The sequence below is a fragment of the Micropterus salmoides genome, unplaced genomic scaffold, assembly GCF_014851395.1.
Source record: "Micropterus salmoides isolate LMB-PRFRI ecotype aquatic unplaced genomic scaffold, ASM1485139v1 Ms_hic_scaffold_15, whole genome shotgun sequence".
Classification (NCBI taxonomy): Eukaryota; Metazoa; Chordata; class Actinopteri; order Centrarchiformes; family Centrarchidae; genus Micropterus; species Micropterus salmoides.
In genome coordinates, this window is record NW_024040596.1 from 16927584 (window position 1) to 16950430 (window position 22847).

The 22847-nt window shown below is 42.8% G+C and overlaps 1 protein-coding gene across 1 annotated transcript; it reads left to right on the forward strand.

The window, feature by feature from the left end:
* Window positions 1-725: 725 nt before the first annotated feature.
* On the forward strand, window positions 726-22442 carry dop1b (DOP1 leucine zipper like protein B). Its single transcript, XM_038720666.1, is given in 38 exon segments — window positions 726-863; window positions 1172-1353; window positions 1450-1620; window positions 2396-2522; window positions 2524-2586; window positions 2774-2872; window positions 3291-3414; window positions 3507-3616; window positions 3861-3963; window positions 4262-4382; window positions 4515-4634; window positions 5608-5716; window positions 6113-6349; window positions 6443-6747; window positions 6846-7249; window positions 7628-7899; window positions 7993-8145; window positions 8303-8403; window positions 8483-8673; window positions 8791-10399; window positions 10722-10821; window positions 10913-11104; window positions 11350-11472; window positions 11560-11694; window positions 11794-11849; window positions 11938-12042; window positions 12258-12324; window positions 13800-13959; window positions 15300-15382; window positions 15472-15581; window positions 15674-15823; window positions 17909-17970; window positions 18211-18339; window positions 18452-18588; window positions 18692-18747; window positions 18841-18984; window positions 19132-19264; window positions 21165-22442. Coding segments are annotated over 38 exon segments (6939 nt in total). The 3' UTR covers window positions 21423-22442.
* The last annotated feature ends 405 nt before the right edge of the window (window positions 22443-22847 follow it).

The following is a 22847-nucleotide window of genomic DNA, read 5'->3' on the forward strand; positions in this document are numbered from 1 at the left end:
GCTTTTGGCATGTGCTTGAAAGTAACAGATCATACAGTAGATTTAACAGTTGGGTAGTTTGTTGTGGGTTTTTGTCCTGTGTAGACTAAAATAAAATTGTTTTCCTATTTCAGTTCTTCCCCAGGACCTTTTTTTAAAGCTACGAGTCAATATTTATGTTGATAATTAAAAGATCAAATGACTACATTTAATGTGAAATTGGCAGCAGAGAATTATTACCCAACTCTGTATTTCCCCTCAGCTCTACAGAGCTTGTCAGCATCTTTCGGCTCATTTGGTTTTATGGCCTGAAGCTTTACTGTGTGGTTCAGTCTGACCGCTCTAATCAACCGAGCAGGCCGTTGTTTTCTGCTAGCTGGCCAGCATTCAATGTGTAGACGAGAGAAACAAACTCTTTCCCTCTGTGTGTTTGTGCCCACTCCTAACTTGTTTTCTCTGGTGCATGCAAGACCACACAGTTTGTGTTAGACCGACTCCTCCCTCCTCAGACTGAGACACAGGTCAATCAGACAAGCGCTGACCAGCCGTGAATGAGTGCGTTTGTCTCCATAGCCTCCGGGCTTGTATATGATAGTAGACAGAGCAAATTGGCTAATTGTAGTTGCTATAAACGAAGCCTCAGAGGCAGAAGGTTGTCCGACAGGTTGCAGACGGACTAAACCCAAATTCTTTGCTTCTTTTTCAGAAATATTGTTCTGAACATGCTGGGATCAGACTGATGCATCATGGATCCTGAGGAATTAGAACTACAGAATGACTACCGATACCGTAGCTATGCAGCTGTCATTGAGAAGGCGCTGCGAAACTTTGAGTCTTCGAGTGAGTGGGCAGATCTCATCTCCTGCCTTGGCAAGCTCAATAAGGTATGGTATGATGCACAGAGTAGACTTATGTTGCCAGAGAAATACTGTACCTGTTAATATATTTATCTGGATATCTCAGTAGGTGCTGCTTATGCTCATAATATGAAACTGTATGAACTGCGTGTTTCAACAGCTGCTTTGTGTGTTTCACTTCTCTGTACTTTGGGGGAAGTTCTTGTTTCTTAGTGAGACTATGTTATAAAGCCATACTACTAGAGTCTTGTGGCTATTGAAGCCTTGCTTAATATGTAAACTTTTTGGTCAATGACAACCCATTTTTTTTTTCTTTTTCCATCTCTTTCTTTCAGGCCCTACAGAGTAACCTTCGCTACTCCCTCTTGCCTAAGAGACTGATCATAGGGAAGCGTCTCGCCCAGTGCCTGCACCCGGCTCTGCCGAGCGGAGTACACCTCAAGGCTCTGGAGACCTACGAGGTCATTTTCAAAATCATCGGAACAAAATGGCTGGCCAAAGATCTGTTCATATACAGGTGAAGAAACTGGCCTAAATCTTACACTGCTTCAAGGAGGGCTGCTGGCCTGATTATATGTGCAGCTTTTAATGAAATAACTTATCTTGTTTCCAGCTCAGGATTGTTCCCACTGTTGGGCCATGCAGCCATGGCAGTGAAGCCTGTGCTGCTGACACTGTACGAGCGTTACTATCTCCCGCTGCAGAGGGCTTTGCTGCCCAGTCTTCAGGCGTTCATAACAGGACTACTGCCGGGCCTGGAGGAAGGACTGGAGGTTTACGACAGGTACATAGCATTACAACAGCGTTTGCTAAAAACCACAGTGCCCAGCTGTTTTAGGAACCTTTCCCTTATTTTTTTTTATTTAATTAAGTAGTGACTCATTACAGAAGGAATAAATGGGCTTTTTCGTAACAGTATAATTATTTACCAATAGTACAGCAAAAAAGAGGAATTGTAGCTCTGTATGAGGTGCGGGACTGATTCAGCTGCTGTGTTGCCCCTGCAGTGGATGCATAACCAAGGGTATTCTAATCCTGGAACTAAACATTATTTCTGCACATACTGATCCATCACAATAGAACAGGTTATATCACACTTTGCCTTGTTCTTTTTTCTCACTCAGATATGTGAACATTTCAGTTTGAGTTTCTCCATGATCTGTCAACTTCACTGTTCATGCTCCACTAATTTACACAGTAGTGCACATAGACAGGAGAGTCCATGAAAAAGTATATCAGTAAGTTCTAAACCAGTGACCAAGGTATCCAAAAAAAGAAGACACAGCTGAACATGAGTTTGGATTTAAAACTTTCTGTGAGTAAGCAGCTAATATGCTGACAAGGTAAGTTTTTGGTGGGTCACTTGACCCCTTTAGGATTGCATACTGCCTAAACTGTACTTCAACACTGAAACAGTGGACGATTTGGAACAGAATTGATTGGTATGACGTCACTAATCACAAGGGCGGCCTGCTACTCAGAAATATTGATTTATTTAGGGGGTGTATTGAACACATGTCAATGAGTTTATCTCCATGTTGCCCTCTCTCTCTGTCCAGGACTGATGTGTTGCTGCTCAAGTTGTCACTGCTGGTGGGTCAGCAGGTCTTCTATGGCACCCTGTGGGGCAGTATGCTGGTCAGCCCCATGGTGCGACTACCCGCCTCGGTCTTTATAGTCACACATTTTTGACCGCATGGCGTCCCTGCACCAGCAAACACACATGCTAGGCTACGACCATCGGCTGGTGGTGAGTGTCTGTGTTTGCCTTACTGCACACATGTGGTGTGAAGCACATTTAATGATGAAGATCTGTTTATTATGTGGAATATTTTTTTTTATTGTGGATATATTTCTGTCATGTTTCAGTTTAGTTCTACAGTCCACTCCATCACCATCTTTTGTCATGTGTCTTCTTGGCTTCTGTCTGTCTTCAGGTGAAGTCGGTGTGTCTTTCTCTGCAAGATTCAAATGTCCTGGTGCAGAGGAACATGCTTGAAATTCTGCTCTACTTTTTCCCCTTTGCTAAATGCCTGGTAGGTACACACATAAACACTCTCACTCCCTGTTTTTCTGGATAACATCTGTGGTTTTAAGTCATTTGATTAAAGTGCCTCTTCATTTCTACTCCTGAAATCACATGTCCTTCGGATTCCCATAACATCATTAGATTGAGGTTATTTAGGGGGAATAAACAGGAATTACCCTGAAATATGTTAATTTATGCTGTACCATGTGATGGCTGTCACTGCTGTTGTCAGCGTTCCAATATTTTCTTTTATTTATTCTGAACAAACTGCTTTTGCTGCCACTTGGAAATATTGTATCTTACTTTTGTGAGTTGCTACCTCTTTACCTTCTTTTCCATTGAAAATAGGGACTTTCCTGTCATTTCGCTCCCATCCTTTCCTTCTGTTCCATGTCCAACTGTTACTCTGTGTGTTGTTGGTTTAGGACCCAGCGGAGGGCAGTATTGCTGTGAGTGTCGAAGACATGATCACAGTGGTGTCTGCAGCCTCACTTACGCTGCTCCGCAGAGACATGTCCCTCAACAGACGCCTCTACGCCTGGCTCCTAGGTGCTGATTATTAAAATATACTTCACTGATGAATTGCCTACTCAGTTTCTCAGTTAACTCGCTATTATTTGCCTTTGTGTATGTGTTTTCAGGGCTAGACATAAAAGGAGGAATGGTGACACCACACCCAACCTTCTCCACTACCACAGAGGAACATACATCCTTCTACTTCAGCACCTACTCTAGAGATTTCCTCGTGCAGGTAATTCGTGGTTATACAGAAATTTATGTGTGGAACTATTTCTTGGCCGGGAGCAGTAACTTATCTTTTTATCACAGTGAGGTTCCCAGGCCAGGCCAAAAAATGTTTTGAACAGACAGTATGTCAGCGAGTACAGTAAATGAGAGGAAGCTTATGTCTAATGTCACACCTTGGTCAGGTGTACAGCGTACCAGTTTTTGTTTGCCACGTGTCTCTTCTGACCTGTTTGTTTCTGTGGCTTCAGGCTCTGATAAACATCCTCAAACAGAAGAGCGACCCAGATAATGTGACTGGATGCCTCAGGCCGTTTCGCATCATCATCAGTTTGCTGGATAAACCGGAGATAGGTAGGCAGCACTGAGCAACACAGTACACAAACACTTCAAAATGTTGAATTACTTGATTTTAAAAAATTGGCTCACTGAAAACAGCTTTTAAAAGCTTTCACAAACACAGAAAACTCTTCCGTGATTGTGATCGCATTGCTCACAAATCATTTTTCCGGTTCGCACATATATATTTTTAGGGGTGTACTCCTTTAACATTATCAAAGGACAAACCTAAAGCCCTGCCACCGCTTTTTGTTTATGACTTCATTTTACTCTAAGCACGTTTTACTTTGATAATGACATTGTTTCCACTCAGGTCCAGTGGTCTTGAGCAGTGTGTTGTTGGAGGTGATCCGAGCCTTCTACAGCCACTGTCGAGAGATGCTGGGGGAGGAAATCATCACCAGTTCAGAGCTCTCAGGCAACCAGCTAGCCAGGTGAGCGTGACAGACGATATGACAGATGCAAGTTCACTGTTGAATGGATACATATTTAACTGTACTGAAAAATTGCAACTGACAAATGGAACACAAAAACAGATGATGCTTTTCTTATGTTTTCTTAAACAGTAAGATAAAAGGGAATAAGAATGCATCAGAGATCATAAAGACGGTGAATATGCTTGTGAGCTCCATCAACAGTGAATACCTGTGGGAGTACATGACCCGGCGCTTCTGCACTTCTCTCAGGTATGGCGGGATGATGATGACATGGAATTCTTAAAGAGGTGGTATTATGCTTTTTGGCTTTTCCCCTCTCCTTTATTGAGTTATATCTCTTTTTTGCGCATGTAATAGGTTTGCAAAGTGAAAAAGCCCAAAGTCCAGCCCAAAAGGAGTTCCCATCTCCCACAGAAAACACCGCTCTGAACTGCTTGAAAACAGCTCGTTTGTAGTCCAGCCTTTTCCTTTTGTTCACTGTGACGTCATAATGCTCGCCTAGCAACTAGTCCGACACGCCCTCAAAAATACAGGTGGAAAAACACACCGAGCTGCAGCACACAGTGACAAGACGTCCGCCTGCTGCATCTCCTCTCTCTTCCAAACACTAGCTACCGTCCAGGCATAAAGTTGTTACTGTGATGTAGAGACCGAGCTCAGGTATAACTTTATGGATGAAAGATACATTTTTTACAGATTAATAACTCACCACTCTGAAACTGTTGCTCCAGTCTATGTTGCCAAGGTGGTTAGGGGATATACAGCTGATCTGAAGCAGTGTTTACTGGCTTCTCACAACCTGCCCTACTCTGCTTCTGATTGGCTAGTAGTCCTTAACTAGGAACTGTGCATGTGCAACTCCCAACAAAGATCTTGGAGAGGTAAGATGCATCACTCCATAGCTAAAATGAAGCATTAAACAGGGTGAAAAGAGGAGCTGCAGTAATGTGCAGTATGAAAAAATATATATATATGGCTTTTGAAAATTAAACCTTGTAAACCTGTTCTAGTGCAACCCCTAAATAAGAAGTTATCAAAAGTTGACTAAACATCCCATCAACTCAGAAAAATGCAAGATTACATGGAAAAGTCAGCATTTACGCATTATACAGTATTACAGCATTACCAATGACTTTTAAAAACCAATGCCTGAATTCAATAATTAATAAATAATTTTTCCTTTGCAAAATAAAAATCACTGTTTATTTCTCTGTCTTTATAGTGAAAAAGATGACCCACCAACACCTCCTCAGCAGGACCGCAGTCACCCTGCCCCGTCTGTCACCGAAATGTCCAATCTCATAATTTTCCTGCTTGACGTTCTTCCTCTGGTAAACAACTTGCACACTGGTGCACCATTAGATCCCTCCCTTGTGAAACAAAGTTGCTGCAGTAAAACTTAGACTGGAAGGGGCATCTTTTTTTGACACAGGCCCAGAACAAATATTTGTTAATGATTCAAAAAAATATTTGATTTGCCTGAAAACCAGAATGTTGGAGTTTGACGTTTTGGCAAACAAAAACTACAAATTTAGATACATTGGTATTATTTTGACAAAGTAGAGACAATCGTTTTCCTTTGGTTGATCTTTTTTGCATCCCATTGGTACTTGGTTACAGTGTACAAATATTGACAGTTACTCAGCATTAGTAGACCGAAGTCTGACTCATAAACACACACCTAAAGAAATTTCTACACAAAAACAGTGTGGTTTTTTTCCTCACAGGAACTCTATGCTGACATCCAGTCCCAGCTCCTCCCTGAGATGCTGGGCACCATGTTGCGGACGCTGCGCAGCCACATGGACTCTGTTAGCCTGGAAGATGTCACACAGAGTCTACGTGCCTGCTTCAAGGTCTTGAGTAAGATCCAGATGCCTGTGGCCTATATGGACGTTGAGGAAGGGGCACACGCAGCGGACGTGGAGTTACAGTCGCCAGAGGAGGAAAGCAAACCGACCCAGGTTAGACATTTGAAAGTCCATGCCAATGTGGTTTTTAACAAGAAATTTTTTATATGTGACTTTGCCTCATTATATCAATAATACTCTATCTAGGATATGGAGAAGGAGGAAAAGACAGACGGTGGTGTTGGTCAGGTTAATGGTCACCATGGAGATGAAGAGCTGAACGGAGATAGTAGAGATGAGGCAGATCCTGCAAATGGTGTTTACCCAACACTCAGGTCTGAAGACAGTGGATTGGGCATCAGCGCCTCACCGTCGGAGCAGCACCTCCCCCCAGGGATGGCAGCTGAGGGAAATGCAATTTGTAAAGAAAGCGAGAGAGTGTGGAGGAGTGGAGGCAGTGTAGACACCATGACCCAGTGTCTGCAGGACATCCTGGCCTTCATAACCACAAGGTAAACTATTGAGCCATTATCATATTAGCTGCATCCTAGGTGGACCTCTTTTATCAACTATGCTATCACTAAATACTTTCATTCCTTCTGTGTTTCAGATACTTGCTAGTGCAAGTGGAGGATGTCAGGGAACCAGAGGAAGAACCCCAGCCAGATGTAACTGCTGCCTCTGTGGAACAGAAGACTTTGATGCAGAGCATAGGGGGACAGGAAATTAAAGACAAACTGACTGAACTGTTTACTCCAAACAAACTTAAACCCCGCACTGCACCTGACGCCCAGCTCTCAGCATCCCCCACGGAGAAGAAAAAGGAACGTGGGCATTCGGGGTGTCTGGACTGGGCGACTTGCTACATGCCCCGGAGCAGGGCAGAGATCTCTGAGGCCTGTCGACAGGCCTTCACCGCCACCTGCAACCTGCTGCTTGAGTGCACCACCTTCCCTGTCTACTTAAGTGAAGAGGAGGCTGTGTCTCTCCACACAGACATGTTTGGTCACACAGGTCAGCAGCAGTTCCAGCTAAGTATAAACAAATACATTGAGACCACCTTCTCAGCTACATGACTTTGAAGAAACAAATGAAAAACTGGTTAAGCAAAGGTCAAGTTTCCTTATCCTGACCTTTTAGTGTAGGTCAAGCTCTAAAACATTGGAATCCTCTCTGCCTGGTAAACACTCTGAGATAAGCCAGATGACATCAGTAGGTTTATTTTCGCAGATTTTAAAAAGCTTCTTCCAGAGCGACAGAAGACATTATACAACGGTTTTTACATGATGAGTAGTACTCCTTGTGATGAGGTAACTGATCTTAATGTGTCAAATTGCTGTGGTGCCCCTTTTATCTACAAATACATAATAAAAACATATTTGTTTTCCATAGGCAGGGATGTGGAAAGCCTACCAGTGTGGTTGAGGTCCTTGATGACCCTGTGCTGCCTGTCCAGGGACTACAACATCCAGCACACAGCAGTGGCCTCCCTGTTGGAACTCATCAACCACTCCCAGTCGTTAGCACTGGTCATACAGGACAAGCACAGACGCTACCAGTCATCTGACTCCAACCCTCTGAGTGGGCAGTTGCAGATGGTCACTGTGCCACCCATCTACCCTGCTCTGCTTCATGCCATAGAGCAGGGCACAGATTTCTACCAGGTTAGGTTATAAATTAGAAAATGTTGGTGTAACTTAAAGCTGTAGTATAAATGTGGTATATTAAGATTTTGCAATGTTTTTGCTGTGACCCAGAGGGTGTCCCAAGTACTATGGAGCCAGCTGGACACAGAGCGGAGAGAGCAGCACATTTCCTGCGTGGAGCTCTTCTACAGGCTTCACTGTTTGGCTCCTTCAGCGTTCATCTGTGAAGACATCATCTGCCAGGCGCTATTGCACAAAGACAAGGTGAATATACCTGAACACGTGCTGAACCACAATTTGTTCACACACATTAAAATCTTCTGGATGTGTCGGTTGAACTGGGACACACAAACACACCTCTACCAGGAAATGTTATGAGTTGAGCAAAAAAAAAGGTTTGCATTGTGTTTGTTTGCCCCAGGCTGTTAGGCTGGAAGCACTGCACCGCTTCACAATTCTATGGCACCTGACCCGGGAGGTCCAGACCAACAGGAGCATGTCTCTCAATCGCTCCTTCGACCGGTTAGTACATTTTTGAAAAGCAGTGAGGAGTTGGTGTCCTTTATTTAGTAAATCTGACTGTTAAATGTATGTCTCTCAGGTCTCTGTGTGTTGTGGTGGACAGTCTGAGCTGCACAGATGGCTCAATAAGTGCAGCAGCTCAGTGCTGGCTGGTCAGGGCTCTTTCCCTCAACGATGTGATTCGGATCCTGGAGCCTATTCTGTTTTTGCTGCTTCACCCCTCCACTCAGCGCTGCTCCATTCAGAGCATCAAACAAAATCTCACTGCTGGTAAGTGCACTTTGTCAGCGTGTGTTGTAAACAGTACTTTATGTTGCGGAAGTGAATACAATTTAATTTGGAGGACCGTTGGCTTGGCTATATATGTGTGTGTTTTGTTTCTCAAAGGTAATCTGAAGGTTCTAAGCAGCAGAAGTCGAAGCTCCACCAAAACTTCTGGGACATCTGGGGATGCCATGGCGACAGAGGTCACCACCTTAAATCTCATGAACATTGTGGACCGGGAATCCCTGTGGGCAGAGTTGGACAGTGGCCCGGAGTTGGCAAAACCACCGGAAACGTTAGTGTTATCTAGGAGTGAGAGTGAAGAGACAGAGGAGGAGGAGGAGGAGAGAGCGCAAGAGGATGAGGAGGAGGAAGAGGAAGCCGAAAGTGAACACACGGAGTCAGCTGACACCAGTGGTGCCCAGGTATCCACTGAGAACTCCAGCTCAGGCTCTGTGCCTTACCCGGGCATTGAGGAAGGAGGTGTGGTCAACGGCCTGCGTAGGGCAGAGTCCGAGCACACACAGGCATCTGATTCACTGTCAAGTGAGGATGAGGAGGATTTAGAGCTAGAGGCCATGGCCAGGTCTCGTCTGTTAAAACGGGAGCGTGAGAAGAGAGAGGCCATCGACTCTCTGTTCCGCCATGTGCTGCTGTATCCTATGGCGGGCGGCTGGCGCCATCTCCTTCAAGGCTTGGCACTGCTGGACAGCCTGCTGAGGAGCAGTGCTGAGTGCCCTCTGGTGGAGTCCCTCTCCTACACCTCTCTGGACACGAGCTCTGCTGCACATTTAAACTTGGTCTCCAACCTTCTTCAACGGCACCAACAGGCTCAGGATGGTCACGGCTTCTACGGCTGCATGCTTTCCCCTTCGTCCTCCCCCTCTGTGCCCCCATCCCTGCTCATTGAACTGCTGGTGTCCCTGTGTCTGCGATTCCTGCGCTCTCAATACCCTTCCTATCTAAGTCTGGGCCATCTTGACCTCCAGGGGAACAGGGAAGTGCAGGTGAAGAGCGTGGAGGTGCTGACCCGGATGGTGAACCAGCTTGGTTGCATGGCACGGAGACAAGAGGGCAATGAAGCCAGTATGGAGCCCATCCGCAGACTCCTCACAGGATGTAAAGTGCAGCAATATGCTCTGCTTACACTTTCTGCCTCCATGTATGTCAGCCAGAGGGGAACAGACAAGGGACCACCCAAGGGTGTGGAGCTGCTGGATGAACAGGGAGGCCTGTCAGAGGAGAGTCTAGTGAATCTTGGAGCAGGAGGGGGTCAGGAACAGTACCCCTTACAAATGGAATTACTAAAACTCCTCCATGCTCTAATAGTCCTGGAGTACCATGTGTGGCCTGGTGGGGCTGTCTCAGCAGCTGGGTCAGGTGGAGCATCTGGCCAGCCCACGGAGCCTCGTGAATCCCCAACTGCCAGCACCCCCCTTGCTCGTGAGTGGCAAACTGCAGTTCTTTTTCAGCAGTCCATCAAGGCAGCCCAGTACGTCCAAAGCCACCCCATCACAGCCCAAGGAATGTTTGTTTCAGCCGCGGCCAGGGCTCTGCAGCCACAGTACGGCTATGCCATGCACCCCCACTGGGTGTCACTGCTGTGCTCCTCTCTGCCATACTTGGGTCGGTCATTAGGCATCATTGTGGCTCCACTCATCAGTCAGATCTGCAGGAACTTGGATGAGCTGGTCAAGCTTTACGAGCATGACGGAGGAAAGATAAGTCAAAGGTACACTGAGCAACGCTGAAAACGCAGCTTTGTACACTGATGATTTGCCAGCTTTAGGTTTGTCCTTTTTTAATGTTTAGGGTTGCCATTAAGGTCGCTCTCCTAACATTAAAGGTTTTGGTCTCAAGTAAACAAATGATAAAAACCCATATGAAAAAGTAAACAAAAAAAAGAAAACAAAGTCATGGAAGAATAGTTTCCACTTTGCAAGTATAATATAGACAGAACAAAGACACACTGCTTAGTTCATCAAAAATATACACTGAGAACATCATTGTGGTTAAAATGAAATGTTTGATACATGTTTCTGTCTTCTGATCAGCCTGAGTGGGAGGAGAGAGAACATTGCCCCTGACTACCCTCTGACCCTGCTCGAAGGCCTGACCGCTATTACACACTATTGTCTGTTGGACAACAAGAGGGTGAGGAATAACACACACACACACAGGTAATTTACCTCTTACATCCATGAGAATGTAGATGCCCATGTTGCTCTCTCATTCTCTCTTTCAGTCCTTGGTCGCCTGCGATCCTGTGGATGTCCGTAATGCACGCAATGCTGTGATCGAAGCACTACCGCACATGCTCAGTAGTATGGCATTGTTATGGGGTGTGGTCATGAGGGAGGAGTTTCAAAGGCGGGCATCTGACTCTGCCCAGAGCAGCAGACACACTTCTACCTCTGTCTACTTTAAAAGTACCAAGGTGTGTGTTGCGTACATGCATATTTTCTGCATTTCTTTAGGCGAGCGCCATTGTATTTAACGACAGATCTGTGGCATTTATGTTGTATGTGTTCTGTTGATCCTGTAATATGTGTGTATGTATCACTCATAATCCTCCATGTATTATTATTATTATTATTATTATTATTATTATTATTATTATTATTATTATGAATTTTGATTATTATGGAAAATGTAATCTATTTACGGTGTGTGCATGTTCAGATCTTACGGCAGCGGATACTGGAGTTCCTGGTCCCTCTGACTGGGCAGTATGGAGTTCAGCTCATGGCTTCAGTGGGAGCAGTGTGGAGCAGTAGGAAGAGTAAAAGGAGACACAAAAACAAAGTAAGATCTGCAGTGTGTCTAGAAACAACAAGGACATACAAAGCCTTTAGGGTACTTGTTTGCAGCAAACTCTCCTGTCTTCTTTAGGTTTTACCTGTGGCCAGTGAGGCTCGTCTAACCATTGTGGATCTGGTGAAATCACTGAACACCTTGCACACAGATACTATCCTACACTTGATCAAGGAGGTGGTGAAAAAACCACATCAGATCAAAGGAGAACAGGTACACAAACATTCATACATGCACAAAATGTGCATGTTGGAAGTGTCTGAAGTGAATTTTTCATCATTTAGTAACATGTTGTACTTTTCCCTCCATCAGAGGTCAACTCTGGTAGACATCCCCATGTTACAGTTCAGCTACGCCTATGTCCAGAGGTAAGAAGGAAGTACAAAGTCCTGCCTTAAGTTTAAGACCATTCTACAACAGCTCACTTTTCTAATAATCTCTCATTTCTCTATGTAGTATTCCACCTCAGGCTCTGCAGGAAAACATGACTCCTCTCCTCAGTCTGCTACGGGAGTCTGTTCAGCTCAACCTGGCTCCGCCTGGGCACTTTTTACTGCTGGGGTCAGTTTTTACATATTCAGTACTTATTCCGTACTCTAATATGTGGTAGTTGTACTTGTATAGTACAGAATATGGTCCTACTTAAATTATGACATTGACAATGATTGGCCTGCTAGTTGTGTTTGTTGAAATTGTTAAACATGTTTCCTTGTAAATATTTGTCAATTGTTTGGGGGAGGGAAATATGATATTCATTAAAGGTTTCTGTCTTGCAGAATCCTCAATGACTTTGTCAATAGGCTCCCCAACCTGGACAATAAGAAGGACACTAGAGATCTGCAGGTATGATGCTGGTGTTATATTGCTATACATACAGTCCCCTCCAAAAGTATTGGAACGGTAAGGCAAATTCCTTTGTTTTTGTTATTCACTGAAGACATTTGGGTTTAAGAGTTCAGAATTTCAGCTTTTATGTCCTGGAATTCACATCTAGATGTGTTAAAGAGCTCAGGACATATCACCCTTTGTATTAGACCACAGCATTCTTAGGTGAGCAAAAGTAATGGAACAAATAATCTTAAAGTAAATAACATTTAATATTTGGTGGCATAACCCTTGCAATAACTGCCTCAAGCCTGCATGCGCTATTGGGTTAAGGTCAGGTGATTGACTTGGCCAGTCTAAAACTTTCCACTTTTTTCAACTGATGAAGTCCTTTGTTTTGTTGGCAGTGTGCTTTGGGTCATTGCCCTGCTGCATGATAAACTTCCTCCCGATTAGTTTCAATGTATTTCTCCATAAATTGGAAGACAAAATGTTTCTGTACACTTCTGAATTCATTCTGCTGCTACCATCATCAGTTACATCGTCAATAAATATTAATGAGCCTGTTCCAGAAGCAGCCATGCACACCCAAGCCATGACATCACCTCCACCATGCTTCACAGATGGGCTTGTATGGTTCGGATCATAAGCAGTTTCTTTCTTTCTCCACACTTTGGCCTTTCCATCACTTTGGTAGAGATTAATCTTGGCCTTATCAGTCCATAAGATTGTGGTCCAGAACTTTAGCGGCTCATCTCTGTACTTCTTTGCAAATTTCACTCTGGCCTTCTGATTCTTCCTGCTGATGAGTGGTTTGCATCTTGTGGTGTGGCCTCTATATTTCTGCTCTCTGAGTCTTCTTCCAACAGAGGATTGTGATACCTTCAACCCTGCACTGTGGAGGTCGTTGGTGATGTCACTTACTGATGTTTTGGGGGTTTTCTTCACAGCTCTCACGATATTTCTGTCATCAACTACTGTTGTTTTCCTTGGCCGACCTGTTTAACGTCTGTTGCTCAGTGCACCAGTAGTTTCTTTCTTTTTCAGGACAACCCAAATTGTTGTGCTTGCTATGCCCAATGTTTGTCCAATGGGTCTGGTCGATTTTCCGTCTTTTCTCAGCTTGACAATGGCATGCTTTTCTCCCATAAACAGCTCTCTGGTCTTCATGTTGGTTTATCCTCTTTAACAGGAAATGCAGTCTTTATAGGTTTGAACCAAGGATGAAAACTTAGACCAGTCATGCAGAACTATTTAATGTTTGGACAATCAACCTAAAAGGCAACACCTGGGCAACAAGAAACATCTGTCAGCCACATGTTCCAATAGTTTTGCTCATTTGAAAAATGGGTGGGTTCAAACAAAGGCTGGTATATCCTGAGTTGTTTAACACATCTAGATGTGAATACCGGAGGAGGGGACTGTATAACTGAGATGGCGAGCGAGTGCATGCAAGATAGTGTGGTGATATTCATTGTCACTTTATCGTGCAGGAGGTGACTCAGCGGATCCTCGAGGCAGTGGGTGGCATCGCAGGGTCATCATTGGAGCAGACCAGTTGGCTCAGCCGCAGTCTTGAGGTCAAAGTTCAGCCACAGGTGTGCCCTGAAGCAGACGAACCAGATGACGCCGACGTGGAGGGTGACCATTATGGTAACTTTAGAAACCTCCGGACAAATGCATGCATGCACAAAACTCACCTGCAATGCTTAGCCACTGGTTGAGAAAATTAACCCAGGAGGGTTAATTACCATGGTAACTGGGTACGGTTAACCGCACTATTATAGTCTCACAGCAAACACTGTCCAGCGTCTCCTAGATGCAGGCTCGCATGCGCAGAATGTAACGTGGGTTTGTTTGGGTCAATGACAACACAGCGGAGGACAATGTTGCGGAGTCACTCTGAAGTCTGGTCGTTTTTTTGTTTTTGTGAGAGCGCTGAGGGACACTTGAAAATGACCTTATAGTGAATGCAGGGTGAGTTAACTTTTTTAGCTTTGGTTTGTCTGTCTGAATTGCTAACAGCGTGTAAACTGAAGCTCTCAGTGTTGCTGCTCTTGTAAAAACACTACACGTTGTTCTGTTGCTGTGTGCGTCGTGTGTCTGCAGACTCCATTCGTCCACTGCACATGATAACACATTATGCAGTTTAGTCAACCAACCATCATATCTAGAAACGCTACAGACTGCTCTGTATTTATGTCGGTTTTTAGGCTCATTGCAGTTACTATCACTGTCTTCTAAAGACTTATTTGTTTCCATGTAATTGTCCATATAAAATCTTGATAATGCACACTTAGATGATTTTCATATGTTTACAAAAGGTATTTGCTGTCATTTTATTTTTTATGCAAACAAAATGGCAATTGTATTGGTAGTTTTCAATATAAAACTTGCTGAAATGGTTTCAGTGTGTGTATCAGTACATTTTGATATTTTTTGGCACATTTTTACAATACCATGATACTGAAAACGTGATGATTTTGGTCACTATAATCGTGATATAAAATTTTCATACTGTTTCATCCCTAGTCCTAAGTGTAAAGTGTAAATTAAAGGAACAACCTGAATACCGGTTTTGAGAAATGTAGCAAACAAACATGCTTGCACACAGGAAACAATTAACTTCCCATTGTGCTCTGTGACTTCAATTCAGAGTTCATTATTAGGGCTCAGGTGGCAGGAACGTCATTCATAAACAAGGACTAAAGTGACATTTGCATTTAGATGTATGGAAACAGTACAGGATAGAACCCTTGACCTGCTTTCTGGGACATTTTCCTGGAATGGTTTGGGGGTCTCCTTAGGAGGGGTAGCTTAAACTCAGTATGAAGTTATTCATGTGAGTGATCACATTTATTCAATAAAGAAACACTGCTATCCTTATTGTTACCTATATGTATTCGCACATGTTGCATCCACCCAGAATTATTACAAGTTTGAGTTCACTTGTGACTGTAACACTCTTCTTTCTCTCCTTATCTCCTTGTTAGAGTCAATGGCTCAAGCTAGCACAATGGTTTCCTCTTCGGCTCCCTCAGTTTACAGTGTGCAAGCTCTTGTGCTCCTGGCTGAGGTAGGAGTTTTTAAGGTTTTATTTATGGCGAGAGAATGAATGGGATGACTCTTTGTGTGCATTGTTCAACACATTTTCTCACTGTGTAGATCTTGGCACCACTTCTGGACATGGTATACCGCAGTGATGAGAAGGAGAGAGCTGTTCCTCTCATTTCTCGGCTCATGTACTATGTTTTCCCCTACCTGAAGAACCATAGGTAATTAACGTTGCAGGGCCATATTAACGCTAACAGCTTTGGTCTCCTTGGTCTTAGTAAACTTCCTCTAACTTGGTCTTTCTCTCCTCTAGTGCCTACAACATGCCCAGCTTTGAAGCGGGTGCTCAGTTGCTGAGCAGTTTGAGTGGGTACGCCTATACCAAAAGGGCGTGGAAGAAAGAGGTATTTGAGCTCTTCATGGACCCCCTCTTCTTCACCATGGATGCCTCCTGTGCTCCCAGGTTAGTATGTTTGTTTGTCGGATAGGAATTTATTTACACACAATTGTTCCCCTCTCTTCTACAACTAGGAACGTCAGGAATACTGAACGAGACACACGCACACAGAGAAGAGTCATAATAACTGCCACATAGCATAATATAATGGATTGATAGTGTATGGCAGTGAATGGTGAAAACATTCCTCATATAAAGACCCATCATACAAGATGTGGGGCTTACCACTTAGAGAAGAGTAGAAGAGAGAGTGCAAGTCAAAGAGTCAGTCTTCTGCAGCAGACTGGACTAAGGTGGTTAATTTGTCAAACAAATCCAGGCGTTGATACGGCTCAAGACTTGTTTGTTTGTTAATTTGTTCTTCCTCCTCTTTTCCTGTAAGTAACCATATGACTCTTGAACAATAGGATGCCCGTCTGTTGCTAGTGACCCTTTACAAATGTGGACATATCTGGTATAACTCACCAGCAGGTGTAGTTTCTCCAGAAACTCAAGTTTGATATAAAATATGCCATGTCATGTTTAGTCCAGGTCACTTAAACTAGTGATAACTTCTGTAATAAAGGTCACGATCATTTAACTGAAAACCATAATATTTTCAACATGCAGAAGTAACTTCAACTTACTAATTTTTAGACTTTAAAGCAGTTGTTAGTCTGAAAATTGTTGTTGAGTGTGTGACCTTTATGACCAGAGCTTACAGAAGGACAAGTGAATGAATACTTATGATTAAAACAAACAAAACCCTCATTTAAAAACTACCACCTCCATTGTGTTTGCACCTGTTGTCATCTATGCAATAATTCTTAGTTAATCGGGGTGTTAGGCAGCCCTAATGCACTAAGGGCATTAGGGCTGCCTAACACCCCGAGTAAAGCTTACTAAATTGCATGTGCATTTAAAAATATTGCACGTGTAATTGTAGTACCTGTTATGGGTGATTAACTAAGAATTATTGCATAGATGACAAAAGTTGCAAACACAATGGAGTTACGCCCCAACGCCCCATTCCCTTTCCGATACCTACAATGGGTTGTGTCGCTATTACAACTGGCAGTTGGTGATCGTTCCCTCTGGCTAGATGAATTTTATGCATGATCCATGCACTACTGCAGCTGGGGGCTCTTCGCTGCGCCAAGCAACTTTCTAAATTCTTCCATCTCACAGAGAAAAGAAGGTCAAAACGAAAATTTGCTTTATCTGCAAGAATGTTAATACAACAGTATTGCCAAAGCTTCAAGGAAAACAATTCAAATCATATAGAAATCGAATAAATAAAATATAATAATTGTATTTCTATATATTTGATATAGAATAATATTATCTAATATTTTTAATTTATCTATCTCTTTAATTTAATTTATCCACCTCATTCGTCATCATCACGGCTGTGTCTCCTCGGTACGATAACAGCAACAACACTTGGCAGTTTGCACCTTCCTTTGAAATGTATTAAATACAGATGCTGTTGCACCATAGACTGTATGTGTTGCTCTCACATAAAATTGCTTTTAGGCTTAGATCACATTGCGCTTACTAAATAAATGTATTTCCATGTTAACCTCCCGTTACCAAATTGCATATTCATTAAGGCAAAAGTAGTAATAATAGGTGCTATCTTGCACTTTTGAAAGACATCATTCTCCGTGCACACCGTAGATCAGCTTACATGTTAATTTGCTGGTGATATCAAGTTTGCACACGTTTTTACTCGCGCAAACCTTTAGTAAATGTGGCCCTAAATGTTCTCACTCCAGCAAATGCGTTTAATCAGGGTTTCAGATTTTTTTAGACACTCTTGCTCATACTTCAGTCTCATTTGTTGTTGTTAATGCATGGAGGCAGTTGGGTAGAGCTTGAGAGATGTGACAAGTTCACAGATCTAGCTGTAGGAGAGCAGGGACAACTTTAACATGACTGTCTGAAACCAAAGCTATGATTGCAGATAACGCATGCCTTGTGTAAAATGACCTTACTGTATATTAATAAAAATAATTTTGTCTGTCAGGTATAGTTAATGTTATTGCATAAATGATTTGGAGATCAACAATGTCTAATGTCCTGTGCTTGACTCTCCTGTGTTCTCTATAGTTGGAAATCCATTACTGACCACCTACTGACTCATGAGAAGACCATGTTTAAAGACCTCCTGAGTGAGTACCGCCTGTTTGTGGTGCTTGAAAGATACAAATGTAGTCTAAAGGTGACAGCTAATCTGTGACTCAGAAGGTGAATGTTACTTTTATAAGTATAGATTAGATAGATAAAGAGTAAAAGGAGAGGGCTATTATGAATTGTCAGAGATTTTCAAACCAGTGCATTCAAAATGCCACATCTGTTCAAATTACAGAGATATTGATTTTGATTATTTGCTGTCTTTATTTGTGCTGTAGGCATGCAGAGTGGCTCACTGAAACTGTTTACTAATACAGACCAGAAACCCATGCTGCTGAAGCGCCAGGCATTTGCCCTGTTCAGCGGCGAACTCGACCAGTATCATCTGTATCTGCCCCTCATCCAAGGTGTGGTACTGTTACCGGATATTTATGGAGATGTTCATGTAATTCTGTTCAATTTAGTTGTAGAAACAGACATTTGTGCTGTTTAACGATGATAAACTTTCCCTCCTTTCAGAGCGTCTCACTGAGGCTTTGCGTATGAACCCTAGCGCTGCTGTTTCAGCCCAGATGTTCCTCATGTTTCGTGTTCTCCTGTTGCGGATTTCATCCCAGCACCTCACGTCACTTTGGCCAATCATGGTCACCGAACTGGTAAAATCCCACTCTTGGAGAGGCTGGCTTTATACACAGGGCCAATACTGTACAAGTGTCTATTTTAATTAACTAATGGAACTGCTACTTGGTTTTTTTTCAGATTCGTATATTTGTACGTCTAGAAAAAGCTCTGCAGGCAGAGAAAGACGTCTCAAAGTGAGTTAATTCCTTATTTCACAAATTCATATTTGATTGATGCTCTGTTGATGCTCTGGCTAAAAATACTTTCTTTATATGTGTACCCAATAGGCTGGCTAAAGTGGTGCGCGGAGCCCTCGATAGAAATGGACCAGTGAATTTCTCTCCGGCAGAGTTGGACATGTACCTGTCAGCCTGCAAGTTTCTGGACACCTCCCTGGCTTTTCCTCCAGAGAAACTACCACTCTTTCAGATGTAAGAGCCCGATTCAGGACAAAAGGACTTCATTCGAAAACATGCTAACACATGTGTTTATTTAAGTTGTGGTGTTGCATTAGTTATTTTGTCTACATACTATTTTCTATCTTACATTTTCTTTGTAAATGTTTGGTTCATGTACAGGTACCGTTGGGCATTTGTCCCTGAAGTGGATGTGAACCGTTACGGTGGCCCAGAGACTGCACTGATAGAAGGCGAGCAGGAATGCACACCCCATGTTGTCAGAGCACTGGAAGCAATACAACAGCGATATGGGGTAAGATCATGTGTGGGTTAAAATAGTCAATTTCAAACTTACAGATAGTCATTCCCAACTTTAACTGTCTACACCCCTGAAAGGTCATTTTGATGAGATGCTTAGAATTATTGTTAGTTATACTATGCCCATGGAAAATCTGTTTTGTTAGGGGGCAGCTCAAACTGGCGAAACTGGTCTAATCCAAAAATAAAACTTTGTTTCTAATGGATGAGTACTAAACACAGCCGTCCCCCTTTTTTTTTTTTTTTTTTTACAGAGGATATATATAGGAATTTTCTGATCTCTACGAAACAAAGTAAATAGTGTTCTTCCCCTCCCCGTTGTCAATTATTTTCTTAAACTGGGAAACACTTAGGGCCCTGTTTTAATGATCTAAGCACACAACATGAAGCGTGTGGCGCAGTTGTGTTCGGGGCGTGTCCCTGTCCAATTTTGCTTGTTTAATGTCAGAAAAAATGGTCAGTGCGCCAGGTGCATGGTTCAAAAAGGTTGTTTTGGGCGTAACATGCAATAAACTAGTCAGTGTCATCTACTATGTCTTTTCAAAAGCCAGGTGTGCTTGTACCTTGGCGCATTGCTATCATATTGGCCGATGAATGAATGGTGCATTATAAAAACCATCAATTGATTGAATAGCAGACTCACAGAAGAGGGGGGATATGGACAGAAGTGTGGACATGATAAAACCGTCTCTGATCATGAAGCCTAATGTTAATCTACAGCTCTGTGGTTTATCAGTAAAGTGTCTGAACTATACTGCAGACTGGAGTCTGTAGACAGACAGACGCTGTCTCCTCTTTGAAACGTATGGATCCTCACTGTAGTGCATTATTATAAACCATGATGAACTGGTCGTGGGTCACATCTCTCTCTCTCTCTTCCAATGGTTTCTTTATTTTGTGTTTTATTGATGTGTATCAGCATTTTCTTTAACAATTTACTTTCATGATTAGAGAGGCCGCTGGCATTTTAAACGTTTCCATGTGGGCAGGAAAGTTACAACAAATATCGTGGGGCATTTAAGCAGCAAATCTTTGGTCAATCTCTTTCTGCTGCCTCAAGATAGCAATGCTCCAACAATTTGCCTGACCACACTTCATTTTAAGACCAACACTCCCGTGGGCACACAGATGCATGTTCTATTGCTGTTTATATAACGTGGGTGCTGGGAGTGAAAATGACAACTGCGTTAGTTGGAAACTAGCAGTGACACTTGTGCCACGCTTTGCGATAGGGCCTTTCACATAAATGTTGTCAGACTCAAAAAGCTGATGTGTTGAGCCTAGTGCAGACTGCACGACGATGGCCGATCACTGTGCTGTTCACACTACACAACTTGCCGTCTTGTGACGGGAATCTTGAAGTCGCTGTGGCGTTCACACAACATGACTGATCGGTGACAGAGGGTCACACACTACACGAGCTGACAACAACTGTCACCCGCCGCTGGTCTCCAAACCATGTTTTGTCAAGAAAACGCACGTGAAATGTGAAACAGGAAATGACGCGAACCTACACACGAAACAGCTGTTTGTTTGTTATTATAAAGATACCAGTTATAAAGGCAAAAATATGGGTGAAAGAATGGATTAGCACACGCAGGTAGCAGAGATCGTCTGAGCTAAAGAGAGAGCTGGAGGTGAGTAAAATGTGTTTTGCAGTGAAAAAGTAGCTGCCTGCTCTCATTGGCTGGATGTGGATGTCGAGTTGACCGACTCCTCCGCATATTTGGCATGATAGATATCTGGCAGATATCGGGCTAAAAATCGTGTAGTGTGAACTACGCTTTAATGGCATAATTTTTAATGAATCCCTGTGTCAATGAAAAACCAAAAGTCACATCTATTTAAGTTCTGTTAAGTCGCTGTGTCCATGATTTCCTGTTCTGCTATTTCAGACACTGAACGGGCTGAGTGAGGAATCTTCCACAGAGCATTTGGAGTTCCCCCTCCTCACTCAACGCTCCTTGTCCTCCATTACCCAGCTGTTGCCTTTCCTTCGCACCCTTTGCTGTTCCTTCCAGGGCCCTGCCCCCTACAGCCACTCAATGTCCCACTTCCCAGTAGCAGACTACCCACCAGCCAGTTCAGACACAGTCCTGAAGAGGCTGGAGCATATCACTGAAGAAGAGTTCCTGGACCCCATGGAGAGTTAGAACTCAAGCATGAAGCTTTCATGAACTAATACCTCTTAAGCTTTTTGACCTGCAGCCATACGCGTGGAATACATAAAAAAAAAATATATAAAAATAAAAAAATAGGTAATGTTGTATTGTGGGCAAGAAAAAAAGGAAATGTGGTAGGAATGGAATTCAGTTTTTATTAACATTTTAACTTGTCTCATCCCCACAAAAATACATGAACCCCTGAACTGCTTTCACACTGAATCTGTACTGGAAAAAACAATGGACTTAATTATTTCAATGGGCTCCTTGAATGATAAGTATTCATTGCAAATCCCTGTAGAATGCTTAATTCTCTCTCAAGGAGAAGTATCATCTCAGTTGCACAATATTACACATTGAGATTGTGTCATAGTGTCTAATCTCTTTGCATTATATACTTTTAGACAAAAAAAAGCTACCACTAAAATTATATTATGCAAACCAACTTAAATGATTACCTATTGTTATTATAAGGCATGCACCTTATACTAGCAGTAGTTCCAGTAAAGATGTTTTAGATTGACAGCACACAGCAGATTCACTGTGAAGAACCTCGTTAACCATCGATAATGTGTTCTTCTTTTCCATAACCTCTGGTTAACCACACTGTCTAGTATACTTATGTCTGTCTGACTCTGAGAATGTAAAGACTACAGAATAGCCTGCAGAGCACTGTTGTAGAGGTACTTTCTCTTTGTTATTGGATACATCATAATGGGACCTCAAGATTTATGTTTAGAGTTTTATGAGTAAGTTACTGAATGTGATTTGTGTACATCAGGAGAACCCTTTGAAATATTAGTGGGTGTGTTTCGCTAATTGCACACTTGCAATTTTTGGTGTTCAAGGGAAATCCGCTGTTCTTTGTAGTTGTTCATGGATAGTTTTTAAAACTGCCTGTTTTTTTTCCACAGTGCTGAATGATTGTGTAATTTATTTTGGATGTTTAAAGGACCATGTCAAGTTTTGAATTAATCAAAAGAAGACTCATTAATAAAATATTAAGTTGAATTACTGTGTTTTCACTGTGTTACAGCTTTAGTGGCCTGTTTTTCTGTATTTACGTTTGAGGGAAATAGCTGAGTCATTCAAAACTTTGACAGAAATGCCAGGGTTGGCGGTTTGAACCCCGGATCCTCCTGTCCACATGTTAAAGTGTCTTAGGGTAAGACACTGAGAACTGAACTGTGTGTGTGTGTGTGTGTGTGTGTGTGTGTAAGTAAGTAAGTGAGAAGGGTGAATGAGATGCAAATTGGAAAGCTCTTAACGCTAAATGTAGTTAGCAATATGCCAACACGTAAAGCATTCTATTTTGTGCACATCATTCACAAAATATTCCGTGTGACTGTACACAATCTGAAAACAAGTCAGGTAAAGCAATAATTTAGGGAACGTAGTCTCCTGGTGCAGCAACAA